Source organism: Aulonocara stuartgranti, assembly GCF_965226115.1.
Source record: "Aulonocara stuartgranti genome assembly, chromosome: 6".
NCBI lineage: Eukaryota > Metazoa > Chordata > Actinopteri > Cichliformes > Cichlidae > Aulonocara > Aulonocara stuartgranti.
The window spans coordinates 42019945-42046046 of record NC_138944.1 but is presented as its reverse complement, the minus strand read 5'-3'; the positions used below and the strand labels follow the sequence as shown (position 1 = coordinate 42046046).

The following is a 26102-nucleotide window of genomic DNA, read 5'->3' as shown; positions in this document are numbered from 1 at the left end:
ATAACGATATAAATCACAAACATTTAACATTTTCCGTAAATCCTGTGAATCTTGGGTAGCTGAAGTGTTTCCAGCTGGGCATCGTGTAGCTGGAGTCGAGTGTTTTAACCGATGCATGAAACGATACATTTTTAGACGTACAATGTAACGGCCGCCGTTTTCTTTGTGAGTATTTATTACACGACGTGCTGCAGGGAAAAGCCTGATCTAACGTTTGAGTCTAAGGTTTATTTTTTAGCACCTGACGGCTCTTTTTTGCTTCTCATCCATAAACACTCTGCATACTTTTTCACTTGATTCAGTTTATTTTGAAAAGTCTCAACAGGATCTTGAGCTTTATTGTGAAAGGTTTATGTGGAACATAAACAAGCGGACACACGATGATTTTACCATCGTTGTTGCTAACGACAACGCATAAAAACAGGTGCTTGTCCGTCTGTAGTGTGGTTATATTAAATATAAGAGAAAGAGAGAACTTGAAGAAATTAATATAGACAGTTTATTTTGCGACACCACGAAACAAACAACAGCGTAAAATGGAACGATAGACATTTTTATATCGTCATCCGATATATATCGTTATATCGAACAGCCCTAATCTAGGCTCTTCAAACGCAACATTTTTCCATCTCTAACAGAGACTTGAGTTGTCAAAACAAACAAACAAAACAAAATGGATACACCGATATCAAGTGACAGTAAAGCTTACTGCTGGATTGGACACATTTGCAACATCACTGACACCCTGACACAAAACATGACACAGCATGGATGCAGACTTATTTTGAAAAGTCTCAACAGGATCTTGAGTTTTATTGTGAAAGTTTATGTGGAACATAAACAAGCGGACACGCGATGGTGTTACCGCCGTTGTTGCTAACTAGGGCTGCTCAATTAATCGAATTTTAATCACGATTACGATCTGGGCTTTCAACGATCATTAAAAATGACTGAGCCGATTATTAGCCCCTCCCTCATTTATCCGCGACACCTTAAAGGCCGGTCCGTGAAAATATTGTCGGGCATAAACCGGTCCGTGGCGCAAAAAAGGTTGGAGACCGCTGATTAAGAGGACCCGAGGGAAGCTCGGAAAGCTAAGCAGAAGTTATTTGGAGAGTGACTGCCGTTGGTTGAAAAGAGTTTAAAAAAAAAAACTTCAGTGGTGTTGCACACTATTTTATATTATTTTTTTAAAGTCATTGTTAACCCTTTAAAGCCGGTCAGAGCAGCACGCTCCGTTTTGCGTAACTATTTTTAAATCCCTGTAGAACCTGAACTGTGTAAGCTAGCGCAATAATTTGTTTTGCATATGAAACCGGAGGAGTTGTACTTACATCTGATGCCATCAGCTTGTCCTCGGTCACGGTTTCCTTCCACATTTAGCTTTGCAAAAACTGCATAAAAAGCGCTTGCAGGAACAAAAACATAATATTCCAGAAACACGCTTTGCCGATCCTATCAGCTGTTCGTAACACTTCCCACAGTGAAATGATGCACATGCTGTTTTCTTTGCAAATTTGCATCATAGGATTGTTTTTTGTTTTTCCTGCAGTATATAAAAATTGCTGTATCTCCAAAATAAAACTATGAAGACACTCAAAATAAATTTCCTGTGGTGGGAAACTATTTTTTGCAACTTTATTGTATTTAAAGTTTTGAGGGATAAACCTCTTAAACTTCTCCAAGTAGAAATATATGTAAACAAAACAAACGCGATTTTCAATTTTTTTTGTAGTTTATTGCACTTTTTTGCAATTTATGTAATTACTATGGACTTAATGCATACATATTATTAAAATATGGGCTATAACAGTTGTATTGATGTATAGCAACTTGAAATGCTCCCACAAATGGCACTACAGCATGTAAAAAAAATAAATAAAAATAATATAAGCTCTGGTGGACTTGGTTCTATAGTAGGTCTTAAAGGGTTAAATAAATATCGTCAAATAATCGTGATCTCAATTTCAGTGAAAATAATCGTGATTATCATTTTTGCCATAATCGAGCAGCCCTATTGCTAACGACAACGCATAAAAACAGGCGCTTGTCCGTCCGTAGTGTGGTTATATTAAATATAAGAGAAAGAGAGAACTTTAAGAAATTAATGTAGCCACTGCAGTGACCATCAAAACCATGAAAAAATATTGCTGTAAACAGTTTATTTTGCGACACCACGAAGCAAACGATAGCATAAAATGAAACGATAGATGTTTTTATATCGTCATCCGATATATATCGTTATATCGAACAGCCCTACTGACTACCTTGACGTCGGTCTTTCAAAGTCCTTCTTTGGACATTGGCTGCTTTTTCATTTATTTTCAGTCCAATTCTTGTACCTGACTATTTTCAGAGAAATGTTATCTTCTTTGTTAATCCACGTGATGCTGACATGAATCACACAAATATAAAAAAAGGCTCTTAACTAGTGGAACAAACCAGTGTTGTGCCTACATATAAACAACAAAGAACCTAATTTTAATTTACTGCACTTTTTTACTAGAACGCTGCCACAAAACCCATAACTTGGTTCCATTTTCTCAAATTGAATCTATAAAAATGCTAAATGTAACATAGTTTAATAGGCATAAAATAAGTTTTACACAACAAGGTGTATCTCGGCTGATGTGCAGCATATTTTGAAATAGTCAAAAAAAGTAAATAACAAAAGAAAAATTGGGAGCCTACAACCCTTTAGCCAGTGGTATTGGGGATCTCATCAAAACTGATGGAATTATGAAAGAAGAAAAGTGCCATTAGATCTATCTGGAACAAGACTCCATTTTTCAGTATGACATTAGACCAAATACAGACCCTTTCCAAAAAGATAGAGTATCATGGAAAAGTTGATTTATTTCTCTAATTCCATTCAATATGTTAAACTTTCATAGATTATAGATTCAGGGCCCACAACTTAAACAATTTCAAGTACTTGTTGTTTATTTGTACATGATTTGGGCTTCCAGCTTATAAAACCCACGAAAACAGGAATTCAAAAAATTAGAACACTGTGAAGACATCAACGCAAATTTTACAGGGCATGAATGTTTTAATTCAAACAGAGAAGATTCATGAATCTGGCAGAGATCCAGAGAGAGGGGAACGAGGCTGGAGTCACAGCTTCGAAAACCACCACATTCAGACGCATGCAGGAGATGGGCTACAACTGTTGGGTTCCTCGGGTAAAGTGTGCTTTTCATTCGGGAATCAAGGTCCAAGGGTTTGGAGGAAGACGGGTGAGGATTACAACCCAAGCTGCTTGAGGTCCAGTGTGAAATATCCACAGTCAGTCTTGATTTGGGGTGTAATGTCCGGTACAGGTGTTGGTAAAGTCTGCTTTCTTAAATCCAAGGTCACCACAACAGTCTACCAGAGTGTTTTAGATGACTTCATGATTCCGTCTGCTGAGGATCTGTATGGAGATGCAGATTTTATCTTCCAGCAGGACCCGGCCCCTGCCCATAACACCAGAAGCACCAAAACCTGGTTTGATGGCCATGCCATCACAGTGCTTGACTGGCCAGCAAACTCAACGGAATTTTTTTTTAATTCTGTTTTCGTGGGTTTTATGACCTGGAAGCCCAAATTATGTACCAATAAACAACCAAGTACTTAAAATCATTTAAGTTGTGGGCCCTAAATCTATAATCTATGAAAGTTTAACATTTTGAATGGAATTACAGAAATAAATGAATGTTTCCATGATACTCTAATTTTTGTAACGGGTCTGTATTTTCTCATATTTGCATGGAAATATTCTTACCCTGCACAAAAAAATTAGTTTGCACACAAAGTTACCGTTAGATTTATGAAACATGCCCTAAAGCTAGAAGAGGTGCAGTAATCCAAGGCGTTTCCGTGGAATTGATGACTGCTTAAAATAAAATGTAAAAAGCATCAGACCGACCCTGAGATACTCAAGTTAAAAAATAAAATTATGGAATCAAAGTTGATATGTACCATATGTATCAAGCCTGCACCAGTGCAAGCGAAATCATGTGACCGATACAGCTGCTGTGTCATGTAGTCACTGTTAAGCAGCACACCAACACAGTGTCTGTCTAACAGTGCCGACACAATAAAGTGCTACACACTCCATGAAGCACACTATTAGCTGCTGTTATCCAGCATTAGTGGCATCATGGACTTGGGCACTTAGGAAATAAACTCAACGTGAGAATGTAATCAAACTGTTTATCAGAGCAAAATGTGGGTTTTAGGACCCTCAAGCCTAACATTAGCTGACATAATATCGGCTGTTGTTGTTTAGCCAGCTTGTTGTCCACTGTCTGGAGACGGGAGGGTCTGTATTATCTGCTGACAGTAACTACAACAATACTGTAAATAAATCAGCCTTTTAAGCCCATTTTGTGTGTTAGAGCCCTGACTTAAGGAGGAAAAGGATGACATCCAGATACAGGTAGCACTGTCTCTTTCCTTTGTGTTTTCACGCCTTTGGTGAAGGGGACCCCTTCTCACATGAAAAACACAGATATGATGTGTTGTACCTTACTGAAGCCAATGAGTGAAACACAAACTGTGTATCACATTCTCCAGGAAATATCTGTGCATTAACTTGTGTAGCAATTGATAAAGTATTGTTCTACTTGACTCCAGTCTGCCGATGAGTGTTTTTCACACAGGATGAAATACACCTGTTCAATCCATCAAATAGGGCTGGGCCATATTATACCGTTCACGGTAATACCGGTATAATGTTAGGCAACGATAGGAAAATGAAATATCGCGATAGAATGGGAGTAAAACGCGCATGCGCAGTGCCTTTGTTTTCATACGCACATGGCCGATTGTTGAGTGAAACAGATGAACCAGAATTGGTTTGTAAAAATGGTGCAACTTCAGTGATGTGGAACTGGTTTGGTGTTTGTCCGTCAGATACACGACAAAGCACATTTTTTTGCAGAACATGCAAGCGGCCGTCGTTATTGTCGTATTTGTCGGACTAAGATGCTCTTAAATCTGGGAGTAATCTGGGTCCTAAACTCCGTATGCTTCAGGTCAAACAACACTGCAGCATCACTGAGCGTTAAAAACTGTCTAAATTCTTTCATCTTTAATAAAACGATCAGCATTGCTGCTTTACCAGGTGTAACTATGAAGTTTAACTTCCAGGCATCCATGAAAACAAAAGTTATTACATTTAACGGAGTTAGAAGTTAGCAGGAAGCTAGCGGAAGTTAGCTCGCTAGTTACCTAAGCATGATGTAGCATGTTCTGACTGAGAGATTTCTGAAAAAAATCAAACGCACAGCTCTGCTATCACTTCCAACATAAATGAAGACAGGAAACTAAACAGCAGTGACGTTTGTAGGGTTACTGAAGTTGGGCTAGCTGGTATATAATGATGTGCTACGTGATCGCTAGCGACACAGCTATGTTAGCATAACATAAACAGTGAAGCTGGAGGATGAACACTAACACTTTTCCACTTATAAAAGTTAACGTGAAGGTTCCTCATGGTTAGAGACAAATGCAGTCGCATGGCAGGATGCTGTAAACAGACCAAACTTCAGTCAGGAGAACTGAGATAATCCATCCACTATACGAGGTTAGTCATTAATATACTGCAACAACATGGGAATAGAGCAGCTGCCAGAGAATTCAACATTAATGAATCAATGGTACAGAAGTGGAGGAAGCAAGAAGAATGAGTTTAATAAAGTTTGATTTATCTGACTGCTTTGTTTCCTTTAATGTGCCTTATAATCCCGTGCACCTTATGGTCCGAAAAATGCGTACTGCACACTGCAGTTTAATGTTGCAAAGCACCTCTTTTTAACTTCAGTGGATATTATACATGGTTATGCTCAGGATATGTCAGCCCATTTCTACTGGAAATGCCTTTTGGTTAAACTTTCAGCAAGGAATTTGCATTTGCACTGTTACATTTTTATGAAGCTTTAATGTACATAAAAACCAGCTTCTTGTTTAAGTGAAAATAAATGGAAGGTTGTCTTTTTGCGCTAGTAATGTTGTGGAGTTGTATTTTGTCTCGCATCAATTATATCGTCGGTTATATCGTTACCACAAATTTTCAAATATATATCGTGATAAATATTTTTGGCCATATCGCCCTGCTCTACCATCAAATCTTTTCACTTTGCTGGGAGCCAACCGGCTGCAGCAGAGTCTGCCTGAGCCTGGTTCTGCCAGAGGCTTGTTCCTGTATAAAGAGTTTTTCCTTCCCACTATTGCCAACGCACTTGCTCATAGGGGGATATCTGACTGTTGGGGTTGTCTCTGTTTTCTCTCAGTTACTGTATGGTCTTACTTTACACATATAACTACAAGTTGTGATTCGGCACAATATGAATAAAACTCAATTGAAGTCTTTACAGACTTCTCATCAACCTTTGATATTGTCTCTGAAGTAGATATGACCAATCTTCTGTGGAAGAAGAGTCATGTGATCTATGAAACACCCAGATTGGTTAGATGTGCCTGGAGCACTTCATTCATGTGATCAACATCGTCAGTGTAAATTAATCCAGATAATGAAAAGGTACCCTCTGTGCTACAGGGTGCTGTCCGTGGAGAGAACGAGCCACACATTTCATCCTGAGCCTGGTTCTGCTGGAGGCTTCTTCCTGTTAAAATCATTTTTTCCTTCCCACTATTGCTAAAGCGCTTGCTCACAGGGGGTCATATGATTATTATATTCTACTGTTTTTACATCCATCCATCCATTTGCTTCCGCTTATCCTTTTCAGGGTCGCGGGGGGCGCTGGAGCCTATCCCAGCTGTCATAGGGCGAGAGGCAGGGTACTGCTTTTACATATTTTAGTGTTTTTACTGTGTTTATTATTTTATCGTATTTATTATTCTTATTGCATCTCTGATACTTCTATTGTTCAGCACTTTGGTCTTGTGTGTTTTTTAAGTGCTATATAAATAAATTATGATGATTGTTGGGATTTCTATACTTTCTTTGCATTATTGTAGGGTGTTCATCCTTTATAACAGCAGGGTGCAAGATGCTAGCATGCAGGACATACATGGAAAGCCATAACCAAGTGGTTGTCATAGTATACAGAAACACCTGTGCCGAGTACGGAGACACCACCACCGAGCTAAGATCCTGTGGGACCCACAGCAGATATGTTATAAGGATTTTTACAGCTGCTGCTGATTCCACAAATGTAGATCTTGGGAGAAATCGACATCTCAGCTTGATATTTCGGACAGGAGCCACGCCTCGTCATTTCACGCAGCACCCTTTTCTGACCATCTAAAAGTGAAACTATCCGCAATTTCAGGTGCAGATGGACTGAAAGCGCACAATCCTCCGGACACGTCCAGTCAGAGCTTCAAGTGCGACAATGTGGCCTTTGCACTGCGCACATGCAGAATGCACAGGGCGAGCATGTTTTCTTATGTCTGTCTTGTAGTCTAATGTTTCTGGTTTTCACAACCCCACAGAGACTTCGTGAATTTTCTGCACGGTGCGCAGAAATCCGCTCGCGCTGCAGGGCCTACACAGGGAGGTGCTGGTGTTCTGAACCGGGGACAGCTACCTTATTTACCCTTAGCGTTACCGCTTACACACCGGTGCAGACGTACAATCAATCGAGTCCCTAAATGGAATACAACAGGCTGCGCTGGAGTAAACGGAATACTATATTTGTGCTAACGAAAATCGGGAAAACACTGAGTCTCGCTACATACCAGCCATTTTGGCTTTAACTGGTTTTTAGCTAGCAGACCTGCTAACGTCTGCTACTGGAAAGCATGCTAGCAGTTCCGTCACACGAACAACCACCGATACAATTTCCAGAACACGCCCCTGCATCTGAATAAATACCTTTCACTGTGAGTTGACGTTAGTCTTTGTTTTTGTCGAAAACCGTGAATCCTCTTCAGCCAGTTGGTGTTTGCCCGTGTTCCGCCATCGGCTGCAACGGGAAACGCTTCCGCCGTAGTTTTTCAAAATAAAAGCAACCTGACCCTTACCTCTAACCATATTTCAAAAAATATTCATAATAGTAATTTGGGTGCATTGTGTTAAATCTGTATCTCACCAAAAGCAACAAAACCGAGTGTGTTTCTCAAAAATATTGTTGCTGATAAACTGCAATGCCGCATTCAGACCAGTAGGGACAGTAAAGTCCCCCCACACACACATCTGTTAAAGCACTCTTTGCTTTCAGCTGGTGTGATGAAAGAGGTGTGAGAAACATTTGTCAGTCATAAACTGGACTCCATTTACTTTTCTTCTTCATAAACACAAACCGGACAGCCTCTTTCATACTACAGTTTGAATTACGTGTTTTTTAATTAATTGAGGCAAAGACGGAGCACCTGTCACAGGTACTTGCCTGTTGGCCTTACACAAGAAAACAGAAACCTACAGAATGGCTGGATGGAAATAACAACTAGCACAGTCTAGGTATGTGAAAAGTGTGAGACGACAGTTCCTGGGTTGTTGCCACTGGAGAACGTGAATCTAAATACGTTATCATGCAAAATGCACGAGGCTGTGGAAATGCACTGAGCTCAGATAGGACATACATTCTGTTATCATTTTCTTCTACGTGCCCTGAACAAGCAGCTATATTTTCATCATTTATAGAGGAAAACAATCCCAGGTTACTTTTCAGTCCTGTAAACACTGTACAGCGTAGTGTCGAGCCTCGTATTCATTTAATTCTCAGCACTAATGACTTCATGAACCTCTGTACAAATCAGCTTTGCAATTTATGTTTGGACTGTTGTAAACCCAATGATCTCTTTCGTGTGGGACAGTTAAGTAACTGCAGAAGATAACCTGCTCAGCAGTGTCTTCATTTACACTTCTTTTTAAAGTCTGATTAGTTTGCCTTAATAGCACAGCCTTTTTGTTTAATAGCTTTAACTCATGACAGAAAGGGTTACTGTGAGGAATATGGCCGTACACTTTCTACGTAGTATGTCTATTAACTTTAAATGTTCTTGTCACATGATGCTCGTGAAATATGAAAGTCCTCATAGTATAATATCCCAGTGAAGCACTTCACTCTCACAGTGCACATTTGGTTCCTATAGTTTCTAAGAGTAGGGCGGCAGACCCTCCGTGTTTGGGTTCAGACTCCTTGTCTGGTTTCGAGATGACCTTTCTGTAGCTACACCCTTCTTATTATTTGTTGTTGTTCCTCAGGACTCACTAATGTGTGTTTTTACTGTTGTAACTATAATCATTAGTATTATATTGTCAAACTGATATTAGTATGTGCACTTAGTACCATCCTTTATTTAACTTAAGCACAACAGTCAAAAACAGTAAATGAAAGAACCAGTCCTGGTAACTGTTGGAGCGAGACGGTCAGCACAGTTTTAAATGTCTGAATCATTTTTTTCATGTCTATTTAATCGCAATTATGACAGTATGTTTGCACTGAAGCACCGCAGCAATTTCCTAATGTTGTAAACCTGCACAACATTTGGCAATAAACCCCTTTCTGATTCTGATTCTGATTCTGATAGATGTTGACAGCAACACAAGTCATGCTCGTCCCGTAATGTGACAGATGCAGTGATATAGCTCGGGATTTCTTACTTTACACAGCGGAGTTTATGTTGAAAAGATTTTTTTTAAACTTTCTAATGTAGTAAATGTATGCTTCTCATGATCAGGGAAACACAGTTAATGTACAATAATTTACTGTGTTTGAATTTACACTGTTACCACTGTTTGAGCATTGAAGGAAAAAGGCTTTCAGTCGTCACATCAAAGTTCAGCATCAGTTTGATGAATGCAGCAACTGCATCTACGTTTTCCTTCTTAAAAACGACCGACAGAGTGGGCCTGTCCCCCTGGATACTCTGTGACATTTCAATTTAGCACGAATAGAAAATAATAATTGAAGTTTCATTTACATAGGCTGCTCCTTGGGACTCCAGAACAGTTGTATTTTTTAAAAATTACTAGAAAATGTTCAGACATCATTAAACACACTGAAAGACGCCGATCCAATTTACTAAGTTAACCTTAATTTAGTAAATCTGCTTCACCAAGTTAATCCTTATAGATAATAATCTCTACCTCACAACTGATCCTAATACATTTATACTGCTGCCACAATTTTGTGGGAGGATTTCAACTTGACATGGTAGAAAAATATTAAACTACATCTATTTACATTGTTATCTGGCTACTCATTACAATATGTTGGTAGCTACACTGTTCCAAAAAATAGTAATGTCACAGTATCTTACTGTATATTTTACAGTTTTGTCTTTCTAGAATATCATTACATTTACATAAGTAGACTGTGACTTTACATGTCAAAGGTAAAATAACATCACTGTAAATATACACAAAAGGGGGAGTGTTTTTAGGATCCCAAATAATTTTTGGAATGGCTCCAAAGTTAGGAGTTGGGTCCTTCTCCCGAACTGCATCTGCTAAGTCACTCTGCACCTCATGATATTTCAGGTCATTTGCATATCTAGTTGTTTGAGCTATCTGCTCTACATCTGCTAACCCACCACCCAGCATACAACGTCCGGCCAAAGTGCGAAAGTCGCCCAGCGCTAATTCTTCTCCTTCCCAATGTTCTCCTTTGGTTATTGGTGGAAGTTGTTTAACCAATGCTTCCAAATCTCTCACCTTATAGGCGCGATAAACTGGTTCGTTCTTTGGACCTGCTATCAGAGGCAGACTTAAACCAGGGTCAGGAGCTCCTTGTTCAAAACTCACTTTTCTACTCTTTGAGCTCTTAAATATGGGCCGTCTCTGTGCTTGGTCTCTCTTCACACTTCTTTTCCTCAAAATTAGGCTTGTACTTGGTTGAGGTTCAGCTCCTCCATCTTCGTCCTCCTTATCATCCTCTTCTTCTGATGACGTCGCACGGTCTTCATTCTCCTCTTCTGGCCCTCCCTGCATTACTCTCTGTTTTATAACCTCCAATGCCGTTAATGCCTCTATGGACGCACGTAGGGCCTCATGCATTTGTCCATACACTTCTCCTTCAGTTTTTAACACCAAGCTCAGAGGTATTTTATCACCCAGCCCTTTCTGTTGGGATGTAATAAGTTTGCTTACCTCAACCTCCATCGCTTGGCACTCTTTCTCTGCTGATTTTAGTGCTCCAGGTGAAGCCAAACGAATAGCTTTCTTAAGCTGTTCAAGCTGATCCTTCAGAGGTTTGCATCCCCTTTTCCCACTAGGTGTTGCACCCGAGCTGTCAGCCATTCTCTGAAACACAGACTTACCTCTTCCAATGGCGTTGGTCGACTCCACCTTCTTGGTCTAGGTCACCCAGACACGCTTAACTTTCGGTTTCAATCTTCGTCTCGCTGTTCTCGCAACCACTGGCTCCTCTTCCCCTGCTCGGTGATACACAAAGTTTAACCCAGCACTTTAGACGCTGTCCTCGCGTTCTCAAGCGTTGACACTCAATCAAAATTATTCGCCCTCAAAGTGTTAATATATGACACCAGCAACCCTTATGCGCAACGCGCTCACCTCCGTATACTTACCTCTCCAATAGTTCCTCGGATTAGTGTTTTTTCATTTATTTTAAACCCATTAACGGCGCTGCGCGTCCCTTATATACTTTACAGCAACACACCCTCAAGGGTCCCTCAACTTGTCCCGTACTAATAAGTCTAAAACCAAGAAATCACCTTTATGACATTATGTCAAAGCTTTCTCCATGTTGCACAGCCTGCCACAGGTTTAACAAAAAAATCGCTGCCCGAGAAGGCTCCCACATATCAAGGTGGTCGTTTTCACAAACTTCCAGCAGACCCTCAAATAAACAAAAACAACGACCCAGGCAGGCTTCCAGTTCAGCCTCCTCAATTTCTATGCACACTGAAAACTCATGGGGAGATTCTTCTGTCTCCCCGTGTCCTACACAATTCACCTCCAAATGATCCCCTACAATTGAAATTTCAGTGTGGAATGACGCAGAGATTAACATTTCCTTATTTATTCACTATATGTAACCTGAATTTTCTCTCTCTTATCAAATAACCAAGGTTATCTTTACAATTTGTTATTGAACTACTAATTAAGTTGCTTTTTATTGTGTCAGTGATAAACTGCCCCTAAAAAGTCCACTTTATTGCGTGCTCATTGAGTTACTTCTATCAAAACTATTTAACAAGTTCAATTTACACATACTCATTAATTTGTCACGCTTATTAGTGGCTCATGGTTGCTTAAAGCCTATGTCTGACTTGACCACAGAGTTAGAGCATCATTCAATCCTCCCAGGATGACCACTCCACTTACTCTGCATCCAGTCAGCTCATGCATTAACAACCCTTTTATTTTTTGTTTATGCCTTCAAATCCACCTTAAATCTTCTTACCTAAACGTTGGTTTTAAACACAAACAATTCTTATATTCTATTTTGAAACGCTGTCACCATTCATATATTTACAATGTTATTATTTACTAAGCCAGCATTTTAATCACAGACATTTATCCACATTTACAAACAATAGTTATAGAGCTCAATGACACACAAAACCGAAAGCATAGTCCTCTCATGCGCTCTGCATCAGCTGCCTCATTTGCATGCACACACACTCTTCATCTAAGAATAGCAGCAGGCAGTCAGTGCATTGCTGACTCGACCCACAGAGATCTTTTTTATTACAGAGACGTCTTATATTTACAACTGCACAGATTTTATGCCTTTTAACACCTACCGAATTTCGAAAAATTTAAGTTAACGGTCTAACCGATAAACTCCCTGAGTTTTTTACGATCAATTAACCAGTATCTGTCCAACAGTTTCTGGCCTCATCTCTAAAATCCCTAACTCAATTTAAAAGTGTCCAACCAACCCAAACTTTTTGAAGTTTTAGGTTAAAGTTACACGCCCGAAATCCACTTCTGCTGGCCAAAAAAGCGCAGATACCGTTTCAAACGGTAAGGAGACTCTAACTCCTAGCTATTTTGGAGGTTCCCAAGTTCTCCCCGGTTGCCAACCGTACTAACCCTATTCGCCGATAGGTCAGGGCCAAGCGTCCTTGGCCGGGAGGGAGCGTTACCTCCGAGAACTGCGCTTCCTAGCAGACTCGAACTGCCGTTCTAGAATAATTTATAATACTTTGAAACAACAATCAACACCCGAAACAAGTGTATAACTGAGGCAGGTGCAACCTAGTGGTCAAATGGAGACTCCAACTCACAAAATGACCACTCAGGTCCACTCTTATGACCAAATTTGGACTCTAACCAACACAATAACCAATTCCCTACCAAACTACTTGAGACTCTAACTCAATTTCTTTGGGACTTCAACCCAGTATTTAAACTTTTCTTATCAGACTCTTAACTACTTTCATTTCTTCTTAGCAGAACTCTAACTGCTTCAACTCATGAGATTTTCATCAAAATCAAAACAGACATCCACCAGTAACTTCAGTGAGTAGACTTAAATTTTATCATGTCCAATTTGGCACACTTTGGAAATAATTCAACAGGTAGTGCCTTACCTTTTGGATAAGCCGGCTTATGCCCACTCACTTAGACCACTGGAATTCATGTCTGCCCGTCAGACCACCCAAGACCCCGGATTTCTCCGTCCAAACCTCCAACTCTCCCTCCTCAATAACCGGACGAAGCCCCCAAATGTTAAGATTCAATATTGAGGAAGGGTACAAGAGGTGATCGAAGAATAACCACACCGATCCGGCCGGGTGTAGTCAAACGATGATTTTAATGAATACACGCGTGGGAAGACAACTCTGTACGCAGACAGGAAGTAGTCTTCGACTTAATCAAAGCATGAACAGATATTTTATAGCATCAGGGTTTGTTTACTGACGCCCCTTCATGCGTCACAGATACATTTTATACATAGATCAGATCAACATCATCATGACTTTTCACCTAGAAAATCATCTTCTATTTTCATGGCTAGCCCTTCCTGTCTACCTTTCAGTTCTTGTCTTGTTCCTCTTTCTTGCCGAGACACCAAGAAACGGTTCCTCTTTTACCAAGACAATTTTGCAGTTACAGCCAAACATAACTAACCTCTCCTCTAAATAAATCTAATTTAAAGTGTGTGTGTGTGTGTGTGTGTTGACCTCACATGCTCTTTGTGTCACCTCTTCACCTACTGTCTGTGTCTCGTCCTCAAATGCTCTTTCTCAATTCACCTGTTGCACTTCTGACCTTTTACCAGACCAGAAGCTCACTGAGACTATGTGTATGTCTTCTACTAAATAAATGTTTTAATCAAGAACCTCTACTAAAACCTTAATATAAAATGATCTGATATATAAGTGTTTTGTAAGCATGTATTGCAATTCCTTCTATGGCTTCAAGTCACTTGCACAATAGATTGTCCGAACATCGCGCCGAACAAAGCTTCCGACCCCCAATTAATTGACCGAGCTCCAACTCTTTAATAAGCACAGATATGCATTGTGTATAAAATAGTCATAGCTGCTTAAGGCCTTCTTAAAGCTATCTGTTACATTGTTAAAGCCTCGTCTTAGCCTGCGGCTCAAAATAACTTCCTGCTTCTTTCTGCATACAACTTCCTGTCAGCCTGCAACTCAGTCTTTCTGAAAGAGACACTGTTTAAACCTTGGAATGCAATATCCATGCTGCAGATTATATTATTAATGCAATGACAATTATTTAACAATAGCCGTAAAATAATTTCCCTCCTCGACAATTGTCAAACTGATATTAGTATGTGCAAAGACGGAGCACCTGTCACAGGTACTTGCCTGTTGGCCTTACACAAGAAAACAGAAACCTACAGAATGGCTGGATGGAAATAACAACTAGCACAGTCTAGGTATGTGAAAAGTGTGAGACGACAGTTCCTGGGTTGTTGCCACTGGAGAACGTGAATCTAAATACGTTATCATGCAAAATGCACGAGGCTGTGGAAATGCACTGAGCTCAGATAGGACATACATTCTGTTATCATTTTCTTCTACGTGCCCTGAACAAGCAGCTATATTTTCATCATTTATAGAGGAAAACAATCCCAGGTTACTTTTCAGTCCTGTAAACACTGTACAGCGTAGTGTCGAGCCTCGTATTCATTTAATTCTCAGCACTAATGACTTCATGAACCTCTGTACAAATCAGCTTTGCAATTTATGTTTGGACTGTTGTAAACCCAATGATCTCTTTCGTGTGGGACAGTTAAGTAACTGCAGAAGATAACCTGCTCAGCAGTGTCTTCATTTACACTTCTTTTTAAAGTCTGATTAGTTTGCTTTAACTCATGACAGAAAGGGTTACTGTGAGGAATATGGCCGTACACTTTCTACGTAGTATGTCTATTAACTTTAAATGTTCTTGTCACATGATGCTCGTGAAATATGAAAGTCCTCATAGTATAATATCCCAGTGAAGCACTTCACTCTCACAGTGCACATTTGGTTCCTATAGTTTCTAAGAGTAGGGCGGCAGACCCTCCGTGTTTGGGTTCAGACTCCTTGTCTGGTTTCGAGATGACCTTTCTGTAGCTACACCCTTCTTATTATTTGTTGTTGTTCCTCAGGACTCACTAATGTGTGTTTTTACTGTTGTAACTATAATCATTAGTATTATATTGTCAAACTGATATTAGTATGTGCACTTAGTACCATCCTTTATTTAACTTAAGCACAACAGTCAAAAACAGTAAATGAAAGAACCAGTCCTGGTAACTGTTGGAGCGAGACGGTCAGCACAGTTTTAAATGTCTGAATCATTTTTTTCATGTCTATTTAATCGCAATTATGACAGTATGTTTGCACTGAAGCACCGCAGCAATTTCCTAATGTTGTAAACCTGCACAACATTTGGCAATAAACCCCTTTCTGATTCTGATTCTGATTCTGATAGATGTTGACAGCAACACAAGTCATGCTCGTCCCGTAATGTGACAGATGCAGTGATATAGCTCGGGATTTCTTACTTTACACAGCGGAGTTTATGTTGAAAAGATTTTTTTTAAACTTTCTAATGTAGTAAATGTATGCTTCTCATGATCAGGGAAACACAGTTAATGTACAATAATTTACTGTGTTTGAATTTACACTGTTACCACTGTTTGAGCATTGAAGGAAAAAGGCTTTCAGTCGTCACATCAAAGTTCAGCATCAGTTTGATGAATGCAGCAACTGCATCTACGTTTTCCTTCTTAAAAACGACCGACAGAGTGGGCCTGTCCCCCTGGATACTCTGTGACATTTCAATTTAGCACGAATAGAAAATAATAATTGAAGTTTCATTTACATAGGCTGCTCCTTGGGACTCCAGAACAGTTGTATTTTTTAAAAATTACTAGAAAATGTTCAGACATCATTAAACACACTGAAAGACGCCGATCCAATTTACTAAGTTAACCTTAATTTAGTAAATCTGCTTCACCAAGTTAATCCTTATAGATAATAATCTCTACCTCACAACTGATCCTAATACATTTATACTGCTGCCACAATTTTGTGGGAGGATTTCAACTTGACATGGTAGAAAAATATTAAACTACATCTATTTACATTGTTATCTGGCTACTCATTACAATATGTTGGTAGCTACACTGTTCCAAAAAATAGTAATGTCACAGTATCTTACTGTATATTTTACAGTTTTGTCTTTCTAGAATATCATTACATTTACATAAGTAGACTGTGACTTTACATGTCAAAGGTAAAATAACATCACTGTAAATATACACAGTCAGAAATAGGGGTACGGAAGGGGTACATTACTGTGCCCCAAGGTACAAAAATGACATTAATACAGTCTAAGGACAAATATTGGACCTCGGGGTAACTATCTGTACCTTTTTTAGTGTCTGAAAGGTACATACATGTTCCTTAATTGTGAAAAGTACTTATTTGTACCCATTCTTTCAAAAGATAAAGTACAGGTTGATTAAGCTCTTTTTGATTAGAGTTTTTTTATTTTTATTATTTTTGACAAAAAGCACCCTTAAAAAAAAAGCACCCTTATTGAACTCGGAGTGCGAGTTGAGCCCATCCTCACAACATCAAACAAAAAGTAGAAGAAGAAACTCAACGAATAGCTGGTGGATTCTAGAACTTTCTGTAAATGCAGCAGGTGCCATTTTGTTTTATCAACGGAGGGAGATGAATTACGAACTTGTCTGAGGAACTCTTAACAAAAATACAAGAGTGGGGCTTAGATGTCACTGAAGCTGAAGCTCAGCGTTTCAGAGGTAAGTTTTATTTAAAGAAAAATGTAGCATAATTACTAATTATTGGTTTAGCCTAGCTTAACGTATATTAGCAATTTAGCTAGTTTCGGCACTCTCTTAGCTCAAATTATGTCTTTTTACAAACGTTTTTACAAACGTTTCATGTGTAAAGTTGAGGTCACAGTTCTGAAAAATGAAAAATGTGTACACATAGTATTTGTATAAGTTTGAACTTATATATGTGGTTCAGCCACAGTCTATAGGTTCGGTAACCCCTGCGCAGCGGAACGGCGCAAAATTTGATTCCCTGGTAGCTGAATGCAGTTTACCGTTAGTGTATTAATGGTTTAATAAAATCACGTTTTTACATCCATTCCAAGGCCATCAACACACATGGGCGGCTGAATATAACGTTTAAAGGAAATATCTTGACGCCGCACTTGTTTAAAATATAACAAGGGTGTCGCAGCTGGGGTTTGATAGTCCCGTTTTCAGCAATGTGGGAACTTTTTCAGCATGTAATCTGAGCTTGTAATACGGTCCTCCGGGTGTTATCGCTATAAGTAATCGGTCTGAAAGAACAGACGGCAGAAACTGTCGGAAATCTGGAGAAAGGAGTCACCTTAGTAGTGAATATTAACAAATTACAGCATTCTAGTCTTTTTTTTTCTTCCAAACTTGAAAGGGCACAAAAGCATGCTCAGACTCTGCTCTCCTGTGTCCAGTAGTCCCAAACAAACATCTAAATTTAAAAATGAAAACTTTGCATATCGAGAGGATTCACTCTAAAGATTTGGTTTATTTTATTTAATTTACTGATTTTTTTAATGAATATTTCTTTGAACTGAAAGAAGTATTACAAAAGGTTTTAATGTGTGTGATATACGGTTTTTACCCATGTAAAAATGTGGTGATAAATATTCTTACATGGAATTTAGAGTTTGTACTACCATTTATCTTGCAGACAATGAGGTTGATGGTGACACAGTTGACTGCGGTCTTACTGAGACTATGGTTGCATACCTTTTCCAAGGATCCTTCAAAAAGCAGGTTAAATTCAACCAATTTGTGTCAAGGATGAAGGAATCTTCAGTGACGCTGACTCTACAGACTGTCTCTCCAGAAGACTGGCAACCATCTACTTCGTCAACTTCAATAAGGTATTTTCTTATTTATAATGAAGTTAGTATGTCTGAAACATACATGTTGGCCGTTATGCACTTTTAGGATTTAGTTAATATGATCATTGTTTCTACCATATGTATTGTTACTGTAGTGTTTTATACTTCAATTCATGCAATAAAAACAAACACTTAACTGTTTTCACAGCAATGAAAATACTTTGAGACTTTAACCGATACGAGTTCTTTGTGATGCACAGATCGTGTCAGCTCTAATTGTATATTTAGTCTTATGTTGGGTTTCTAATCTGTTTTGACTTTCTCTTCTCACTCTTGCTTTCTTTCAAGGGACCATGCGTCCAAGGAGAGGATTTATTATCCATAGACGCCCACTTAAAGGTCTTACAGTGCCAATATCAGAAGATGCAACCAGATACCATGGTGGTTCATAACCATATGCAGCAAACGTTTGCTTGGCGGCAGAAAGAAATTGCAAATGGTATGCCTGTGGAGGATGTGTTGAAGAAGTACCCCTTCTTAGGGATGCCTACTGGTGTAAGTCAGAAAGCTGAATTGAACTTGGAAATAGCTGTCACATTTAACATGTTTATAGTAGTAAATTTTATTTGCCCTTGACCTTGTTTTCTTCATCTGTCCCTCTTTCCTTTTTTTTTATGTTCATGTAACTTCTTACAGTATTGTTGTTAAATTCTATAAAAAAATAATTATGCAGCACCATACATAATTAATATCAACTTTAGATTATTTCATTTTCATACACTGTTATTTTGTACTGAAAATTAATTAACCAACAACGGGTAATGTAAGCCAGCGATTTCGTGAAGGGCTCTCATGTGTTGCAGCAAAGGTGATTGACGTTACACGAGGGAAAACCCCACTCTACCAGCTCTACCTTGATGCAAGAGAGGAGGCTCTCACTGATGACCTACCAGGTATTTGCTTTTTTTTTTTTTTTTTTAACTTCAAGGCTTCCATTTTATATAATTTTTATAGGTAACTGGAAATGCCAGATAAAATGCATGGGTGATCTTGTGTTTTGTTGTTTTTTTGGCAGATCTTGACACAAGGGCTGCACTTTTATTCCTGCCATACGTCTTCAAGGAGAAACTGGATCTCTTTGTCATACTTGGAGAGGTGTGTGTATTAAAATATTTAGTCTATATAAAAGGAAAACAAATGTATCTTTTGTTAAGAGACTAAGATATTGCTTTCCTCTACCTTCTCTTTTGACTTCAAAGGTTTATCCTAAAACCCCCTATCCAACTGTTCAGCTACTTTATGAAGACTGGAAACCAGTGTTCTCCAGAAGCGCTCCAAACATTGTGAAGTTGGATGGCAGTGAAGTGTGCAGAAGCTCGTGTATTTTTGAAGCAATCATCTCTTCTTTCTGCTTGTATTTTGTCTTCAACCTTGCTTACCCAAAACATCTGAAGAACACCCTGATTTTTCTCCAAAAGTACATTGTGAAAATAGATGAGGGTGAGGACCGGCCTCTACCAATCACAGTCACCAGACAAATAAATCTTCTGTATTGACCACCATGCCTCAGCCATATCAGTGCTCCAAATGTGGCAGAAGAACCTTTAGTTTGACAAAGCTTATTCAGCACATAGGTGATGCCAATTTTGATATAACCTGTGGACTCAGTGACTGCTGTTCTTCCTTCAAAAAATATGAATCTTTCAGACGACATGTGTATAGGAAACACAGAGAACAGGTGTTGTGTTAATATTGACACAATGTGGGTCTTTTGTGGAAAAATTCTCATTCCTCTGTTAAATGACAACCATTTTCATTCATACAGTGTTAGAGTTGATAGTGAATGGACGTTGCTAAAACCTGGACAGGAAATTGATGTTGCAGCTTATGACACATACTGTGTTGATAACAGTTTGTATGTAACAGTTAAGCAATGTATTTAAGAAGGTAATAAATGTGACAAGTATTTTTGACTTTGTATCTTCAATTTTTCAAATCTTGAGAGGAAAAATATAGGAAATCTGTGTGTAGATACTGAACCTTTAGAAAGACATTTTTGTACTCCTTTTAAGGGTTCTTTTTTGTACTTTATACTAAGGGTACAACTTTGCCCTTTAAAGTACAGGTTTGACGTGTAAAAGGTACAAATTACAAGGGTACAAATCAGTACCCACAGTTTAGGGTACAGAACGGTACCTTAGAGGGTACCACCCCAGTGACAAGCCATTGTACCCTTATAGGTACATTTCTGTACTTTAATTTCTGAGTGTGTAGCAAAACACAATTTACTTGTTTTTTAAATATATTTTTTGTACATGTGCATATTTAGATTGTAAAGATACATTCAGAAATGTATCATAATCTCACAAATATTTGTCTGTTATGTGAGAGAATGATCTGTTAAATTCAAATGTAATACTATGGAAAAATATATAAAATGATCGAAAATTAATGAGAATAATCAATAATTAAAGGAGCATTTGAATTGTAAGTTTGCTGAAAAGTTCATGTCATCCAGGTCTGATTCAATAATTCAGAGGTAACAAGTGAAAATATAATTAATAGGAATAAAAACATAAAACATTGCACGGCCACGCTGTGCTAATTATATATTTTAAAAAATAAATGTAGAGGTAGGAATTGCAATTAATATGAATCTCAAAGTATTCCCAACATTCCTGAACAGAAAGAGGCCTCTGCACCTGGGGTGAGGGTGTGGCCATGAAAACAATGTGACATGCCATTGGATGTTGGGACACATAATAACATGACACTAAGCATCGGCCAATGAATGTGAACTAACAACCACAAGGTCGCGGGTATGGCTGCGCTGTAGGAAAATCCTAATGTGAAAGTATTTTACTGCATTTTACAGTTTTGTAAATAAATAAACCACAATAAAGAGGCCTCGCCTCTGTCGGTCTGTCCCAGGGCATGCAATCCATTATTATTTACGTTAACTGTATATTTCTGTACATTTACGTATTATGATTCATATTGCCACATTCAGTGACCTTGTTTACAGGTAATTTCATTGTTTGATCATGTTAAAATGTTCCTAATTTAATGTCTAAAAGCACTTGGAAAAGGCAGAATCCCATGTAAAATTAGCGCAACAAACCCTATTTACATTACTGAAAATAACCGCATTTTCATGAGGAAGTTATTTTCTGTTAGTTTACGGTAGTATTTTGGCGCCCTGCTGGAATATGACCGTTTTTCAAAGATTTTTTTTAACAGCACGCCGGTGCAGCCCCCTCTAGCCTCTGCTCGGTGGCTACTGGGTGATCCCTCGTCTGGGGATCCTCAGCCCTTCCCATGAGGGTGGCACGGATGCCCCTCCGGTGGTCCTCCTTGAGCTCTCGCACTCTGGGGCCTCTGGATGTCTGGGTCCTGGATCTCCTCCATGCCTGCTTCGTGCCCTGGGGGATGGGGCTATGGCTCTCTAGACCCTCTAGCAGACCATTACACGGGGAAACCTTTTGAATACAAGCGCGCTGACCCACACAGGTGTGCACACGCGTGTTCACTGTTCATAGACTTAAATTACACCTTTCTTGGCTGCTACTTCAAAGCACATTGTGCGCTGTCTGTCCTGCGTGCTGCACAACAACATTCAATATTTAGTATTTACTGCTCTTTACACTTAGCTAGATTAATGCGATGGTGTTGTGTTTAGTATGTTGCTCTGTTTTTTTTTGCTTGTTTTCTATTCTTTTTCTCTCAACAGGTGATCCAGGAGATTTTTTTCCCCTTTCTCACTGTCCCTCTCCCCTTCTGTTTTTCTTTTCCTTCCTCTTTCTCTCTCCCTTTGCTATCCCTCACTCATATCTGTCTCGTCTGTAACAACTGAAAATAAAATAAAATAAATAATAAAAACAAAGGTTGATCAAATGGACCAATACGGCAATGCCACGATGATCCATTTGGCAAAATATCAAGTAAATCCATTGGGTATCCTTGTTGGTCTTCAGACAACAATTCTGATGGCTAAAGAACCAAATGGGACAGGCAGAAAAAAAAAACAGTGTACTTTAATGACTAGATGCAATTTGCAGCTACTGAGAGGCAAAGTGTGCACTTTAATAATAATAATGGATTGGATTTATATAGCGCTTTTCAAGGCACCCAAAGTGCTTTACAATCCCACTATTCATTCACTCTCACATTCACACACACTGGTGGAGGCAAGATACGGTTGTAGCCACAGCTGCCCTGGGGCAGACTGACAGAGGCGAGGCTGCCATATCGCGCCATCAGCCCTCTGGCCAACACCAGTAGGCGGTAGGGTAAAGTATCTTGCCCAAGGACACAACGAGCCCGGAATCGAACCGGCCACCTTCTGGTTACAGATGTGCTTCCCAACCCCCTGAGCCACGGTCGCCCCCAAGCTTTAGTGGAACTTTAATGAACAAAGCTTCATCAAAAAAAGTCTAAGGAGCTTGGAAATAAAGCGATTTAAATTCTTTAAGTTTCTTAAAGACGTTTCAGCTCTAATCCGAGAGGTTTCCTTAGTTTTAAAACCAAGTGGTAGAGATTTCCAGGTATTTAAACCCTAGTGGGAGTTGTCCCAGTCTCAGTCATCTCCCTCGTGCACGAGATCACACGAAGAGCTCTGGTGACTTGTGTCTTGCTTTTGCCATTGTAGTAGAATTGTCTCGGCTGTTCCAGCAATAGGTTTGTGCCAACATAAACCTAACACCATAGTTCACATTTTGGACAGACATGACGGTTTGAGAGAGGTCCTTTATGTACGCCGTAAACGACCATCTTTGAATATAGGGTGTGGCTTGCGACAACTGTCTGCAACTTATGATGCAGTTTTGAGATGACTTCCCAGGTGCCACAGCCTCCCACGCACATCTTGGGTCAGGTGACCTCACTAGGTCACATGACTGGGTTAGGCAAGCTCTCACAGGAGGTGTCACACGAAACCTCTGCTGATTTTCACACCTTGGCTCATGTGGTGCGGTTGATGATCAATAGCGGGTCAATGAACCTAGTCGATCCGAGTAGATACTAATGGAACTCCCACTAGGGTTTAAATACCTGGGAATCTCCAGCATTCGGTTTTAGACCTGAAGAAGCCTCTCGGATTAGAGGTGAAACGTCTTCAAGCAACTTAAAAAAGTCCAGTCGCTTTCTTTCCAAGCTCCTTAGACTACCATGACCTGGATGACTGCGGACCGACACACACACACTTCTTCAGAAAAGAAAACACTATCCCATTTCCTGTGGTGGAACTCGTTACTCAGTTGAGGAGGGCCACCGTGTAGATAATGGTTAATTGAGCTTTTGAGAGGGATCGAACAGCGAGGGAGAAAACAAGCAACAGGTCGGAGAGCACCTGAAACAGGAGGCATGATAACAGATCAAGAGCAAATGAAAATCTAGATTACAAAGAATGAAAAAGTCCAAACTCAAAGACCTAGTGTCAAGGCTCTGTGTGCGGGCAGGCAGAGATGAGGATCCAAATGCAGGACTCGGAAAATGGAATGTAACTCAAAAAACCTCAGCTTTATTGCTGGCAGGAAAACAAACATAAAGTGAGGCCGGAACACTGAGACCAAGAACACACAGGCATAAACTGATGGTACGACGCGACACTGAGAATGGGAAAACACAGGGCTTATATACACAGGGTAGTAACGGGGAAATCGGCAACAGGAGGGAGACACAGCTGGGAGAGATCAGGGCTAACGAGACAGGGGGAACAAAGCTGCACATACTAACATCAGACAGGAACAAGAACCTTCAAAGTAAAACAGGAAACAAAACACACTTTACTAAGACACAGACTAGACAGAGACAGACTTGACACTGACCAAAGGCTACTAAATGATAATCATAATCACAACAGTATCAGATCATAAATCATAATATAGAAAAACACCAAGATAACTGAAACACCAAGTACCAGAGAAACATAAAGGAAAATCCATGATGCAAAAGTACCAAAACATAATGAACTCAAAATACTGGGTCCAACGGACCCAGAACCGTGACACCTAGTGTTAAGAAGTTCTATTTCTTTCTTACTTCAAATTCTGAGGCGCAGTTTGAAGTTGTAAACTAGAGTGTCCAGCACACCTCTGGATAATATTTGACTCAAATGTCAGAGTAGCAAACTCCCCTCTAGCTACATTTCATAGATGACTTGTTGGTTAGTGCCACTATGATTAATAGGCCTTCTTGCTGATTTAGAATCTTACCACTATAGAGTATATAGACTGCAGTCTTTGTCGAGCAGTCAGACATTAAAAATAAAGCAAAACAACTCTCTCAAGTTCAATTATGCAACGTATGTGTTATGTGAGAGACTCAAGTCTAATGGCTGCAATGTGGTCATCTGTTTCTGCAATGAGTTTGCACTGCTGGCTCATTTTAAACTGAATGTCAGGGGTTGAACTTTATCAGCAACTGTTCACTGAGTGTGTGTGTGTTTTAGCCTTGTGGCGATGCGTTATGGCTTCTTGTCTGCTGTGACTGAGGTTTCTGTCTGTCATGTCTCTCACACTTTGTTTTGAGGTTGAATCGAGCTCGTCAGGGCTCTGTCTATTTTACTATAGCTTTCAACATAACTCCCATTAGTTTGATGAATTTGAGTTGCTGACTTAAATAACACTACCACTGAGAATACTTGGACACATGGAGTCTTGTTCAGGATGAGCCACATGCTGTGGAGTTAGACCTCATGTTCCCACTCAACTCGATACCTGTATCTACACCCAGATACGATTCCTGCCTTGAGTCATCCAGATGACTTAATTAGCGCATCCATATCGAGTGTTTGCGTAGAGAGTAGATTAATATGCTGTCAGGAATAACAACCACTGTTTAGGTCACCTGAATGGAGCAGAACAGGCTGGAAGTGTGGTGCAGTTTCTCTGAGTTGGTGGTACCACAGAGTCTTTTCCCCACAGTCACAACATGCATGTAAGCGTGTTTATCTAAGCTGATTGTAGCAGTGAATGTGAGCAAGAAGGGTTGTCACTCTGTCTCTGCAATATTCAGGATATTCCCAGCTTTTCCTCTAGTCACAGTATTTACACACATCCACTATCTCACAGCAGTAGCTGCTTAACTTTGGGAAAGCAACATGGCTCAGTTGTGGTCTGACATAGTGACTGATTCTAGCTGCAGTCAGTTGGTTCTGACGATACTCTGCAGCTTCCATGTCCACAGAACATTCAGTCCATTTTAAATGGGCTTTGGTGCAGAGACGCAGACGGCAATGTTCACATGTGGCTTCTTCTTTTCACACTGCAGCTTTAACCTTTAGCTTTGAGGGCTCTTCCTAAACTTCCTCCGACCACAGGTACAACATGCCCAGGACCCACTACAGTTTGCATACAAGGTGGGTGTCGGAGTGGAGGATGCCATCCTGTACCTCCTACACAGAGCCCACTCACACCTGGATGGGGGAAAAGGCACGGTCAGGATCCTGTTTCTTGACTTTTCCAGTGCCTTTAATACCATCCGGCCCTGTATGCTTCAGGAAAAACTGAACAGGATGGAGGTGGACCCCTGCCTGGTGGCTTGGATCTCCGACTACCTCACCGACAGACCACAGTACGTCAGGCTGAAGGACATCACGTCTGACACTGTGGTCAGCAGCACAGGAGCACCACAGGGAACTGTGCTGTCCCCTCTTCTCTTCACCCTGTACACCTCTGACTTCTGCTACAACTCTGAATTATGCCACATTCAGAAGTTTGCAGATGACACAGCCATCATGGGGTGTATCTGGGATGATCAGGAAGAGGAGTACAGAAGTCTGGTGAGGAACTTTGTCGCATGGAGTCACACAAACCACCTGCAACTCAACACCTCAAAGACTAAGGAACTG

General features: G+C 39.9%; 2 protein-coding genes and 1 long non-coding RNA gene across 5 annotated transcripts in view; 2 read left to right on the top strand and 1 right to left on the bottom strand.

Annotated features, from left to right (window-relative positions):
• Positions 1–8079, bottom strand: part of LOC309708241 (uncharacterized protein) — a 30840-nt gene extending 22761 nt beyond the window's left edge. For all 3 annotated transcript variants that reach the window (XM_082536073.1, XM_082536072.1, XM_082536074.1), the window contains exon 1: positions 7826–8079. The gene's annotated coding sequence lies outside the window, so the exon portion shown is untranslated. The remainder of the gene's footprint in view (positions 1–7825) is intronic.
• Positions 8080–16916: 8837 nt separating this feature from the next.
• Positions 16917–18482, top strand: LOC309709029. The gene is made up of 3 exons (XR_014277402.1): positions 16917–17153; positions 18097–18292; positions 18462–18482. It is a non-coding gene; the product is annotated as an uncharacterized lncRNA (long non-coding RNA).
• A 209-nt stretch (positions 18483–18691) lies between these two features.
• Positions 18692–20226, top strand: LOC309708776 (sterile alpha motif domain-containing protein 3-like; the record flags this gene model as incomplete). The annotated part of the gene is made up of 4 exons (XM_082537065.1): positions 18692–18808; positions 19062–19206; positions 19329–19408; positions 19513–20226. 4 exons carry the CDS (start codon positions 18692–18694, stop codon positions 19807–19809), a joined length of 639 nt encoding a protein of 212 aa, XP_082393191.1. The 3' UTR covers positions 19810–20226.
• Between the last annotated feature and the right edge of the window lie 5876 nt (positions 20227–26102).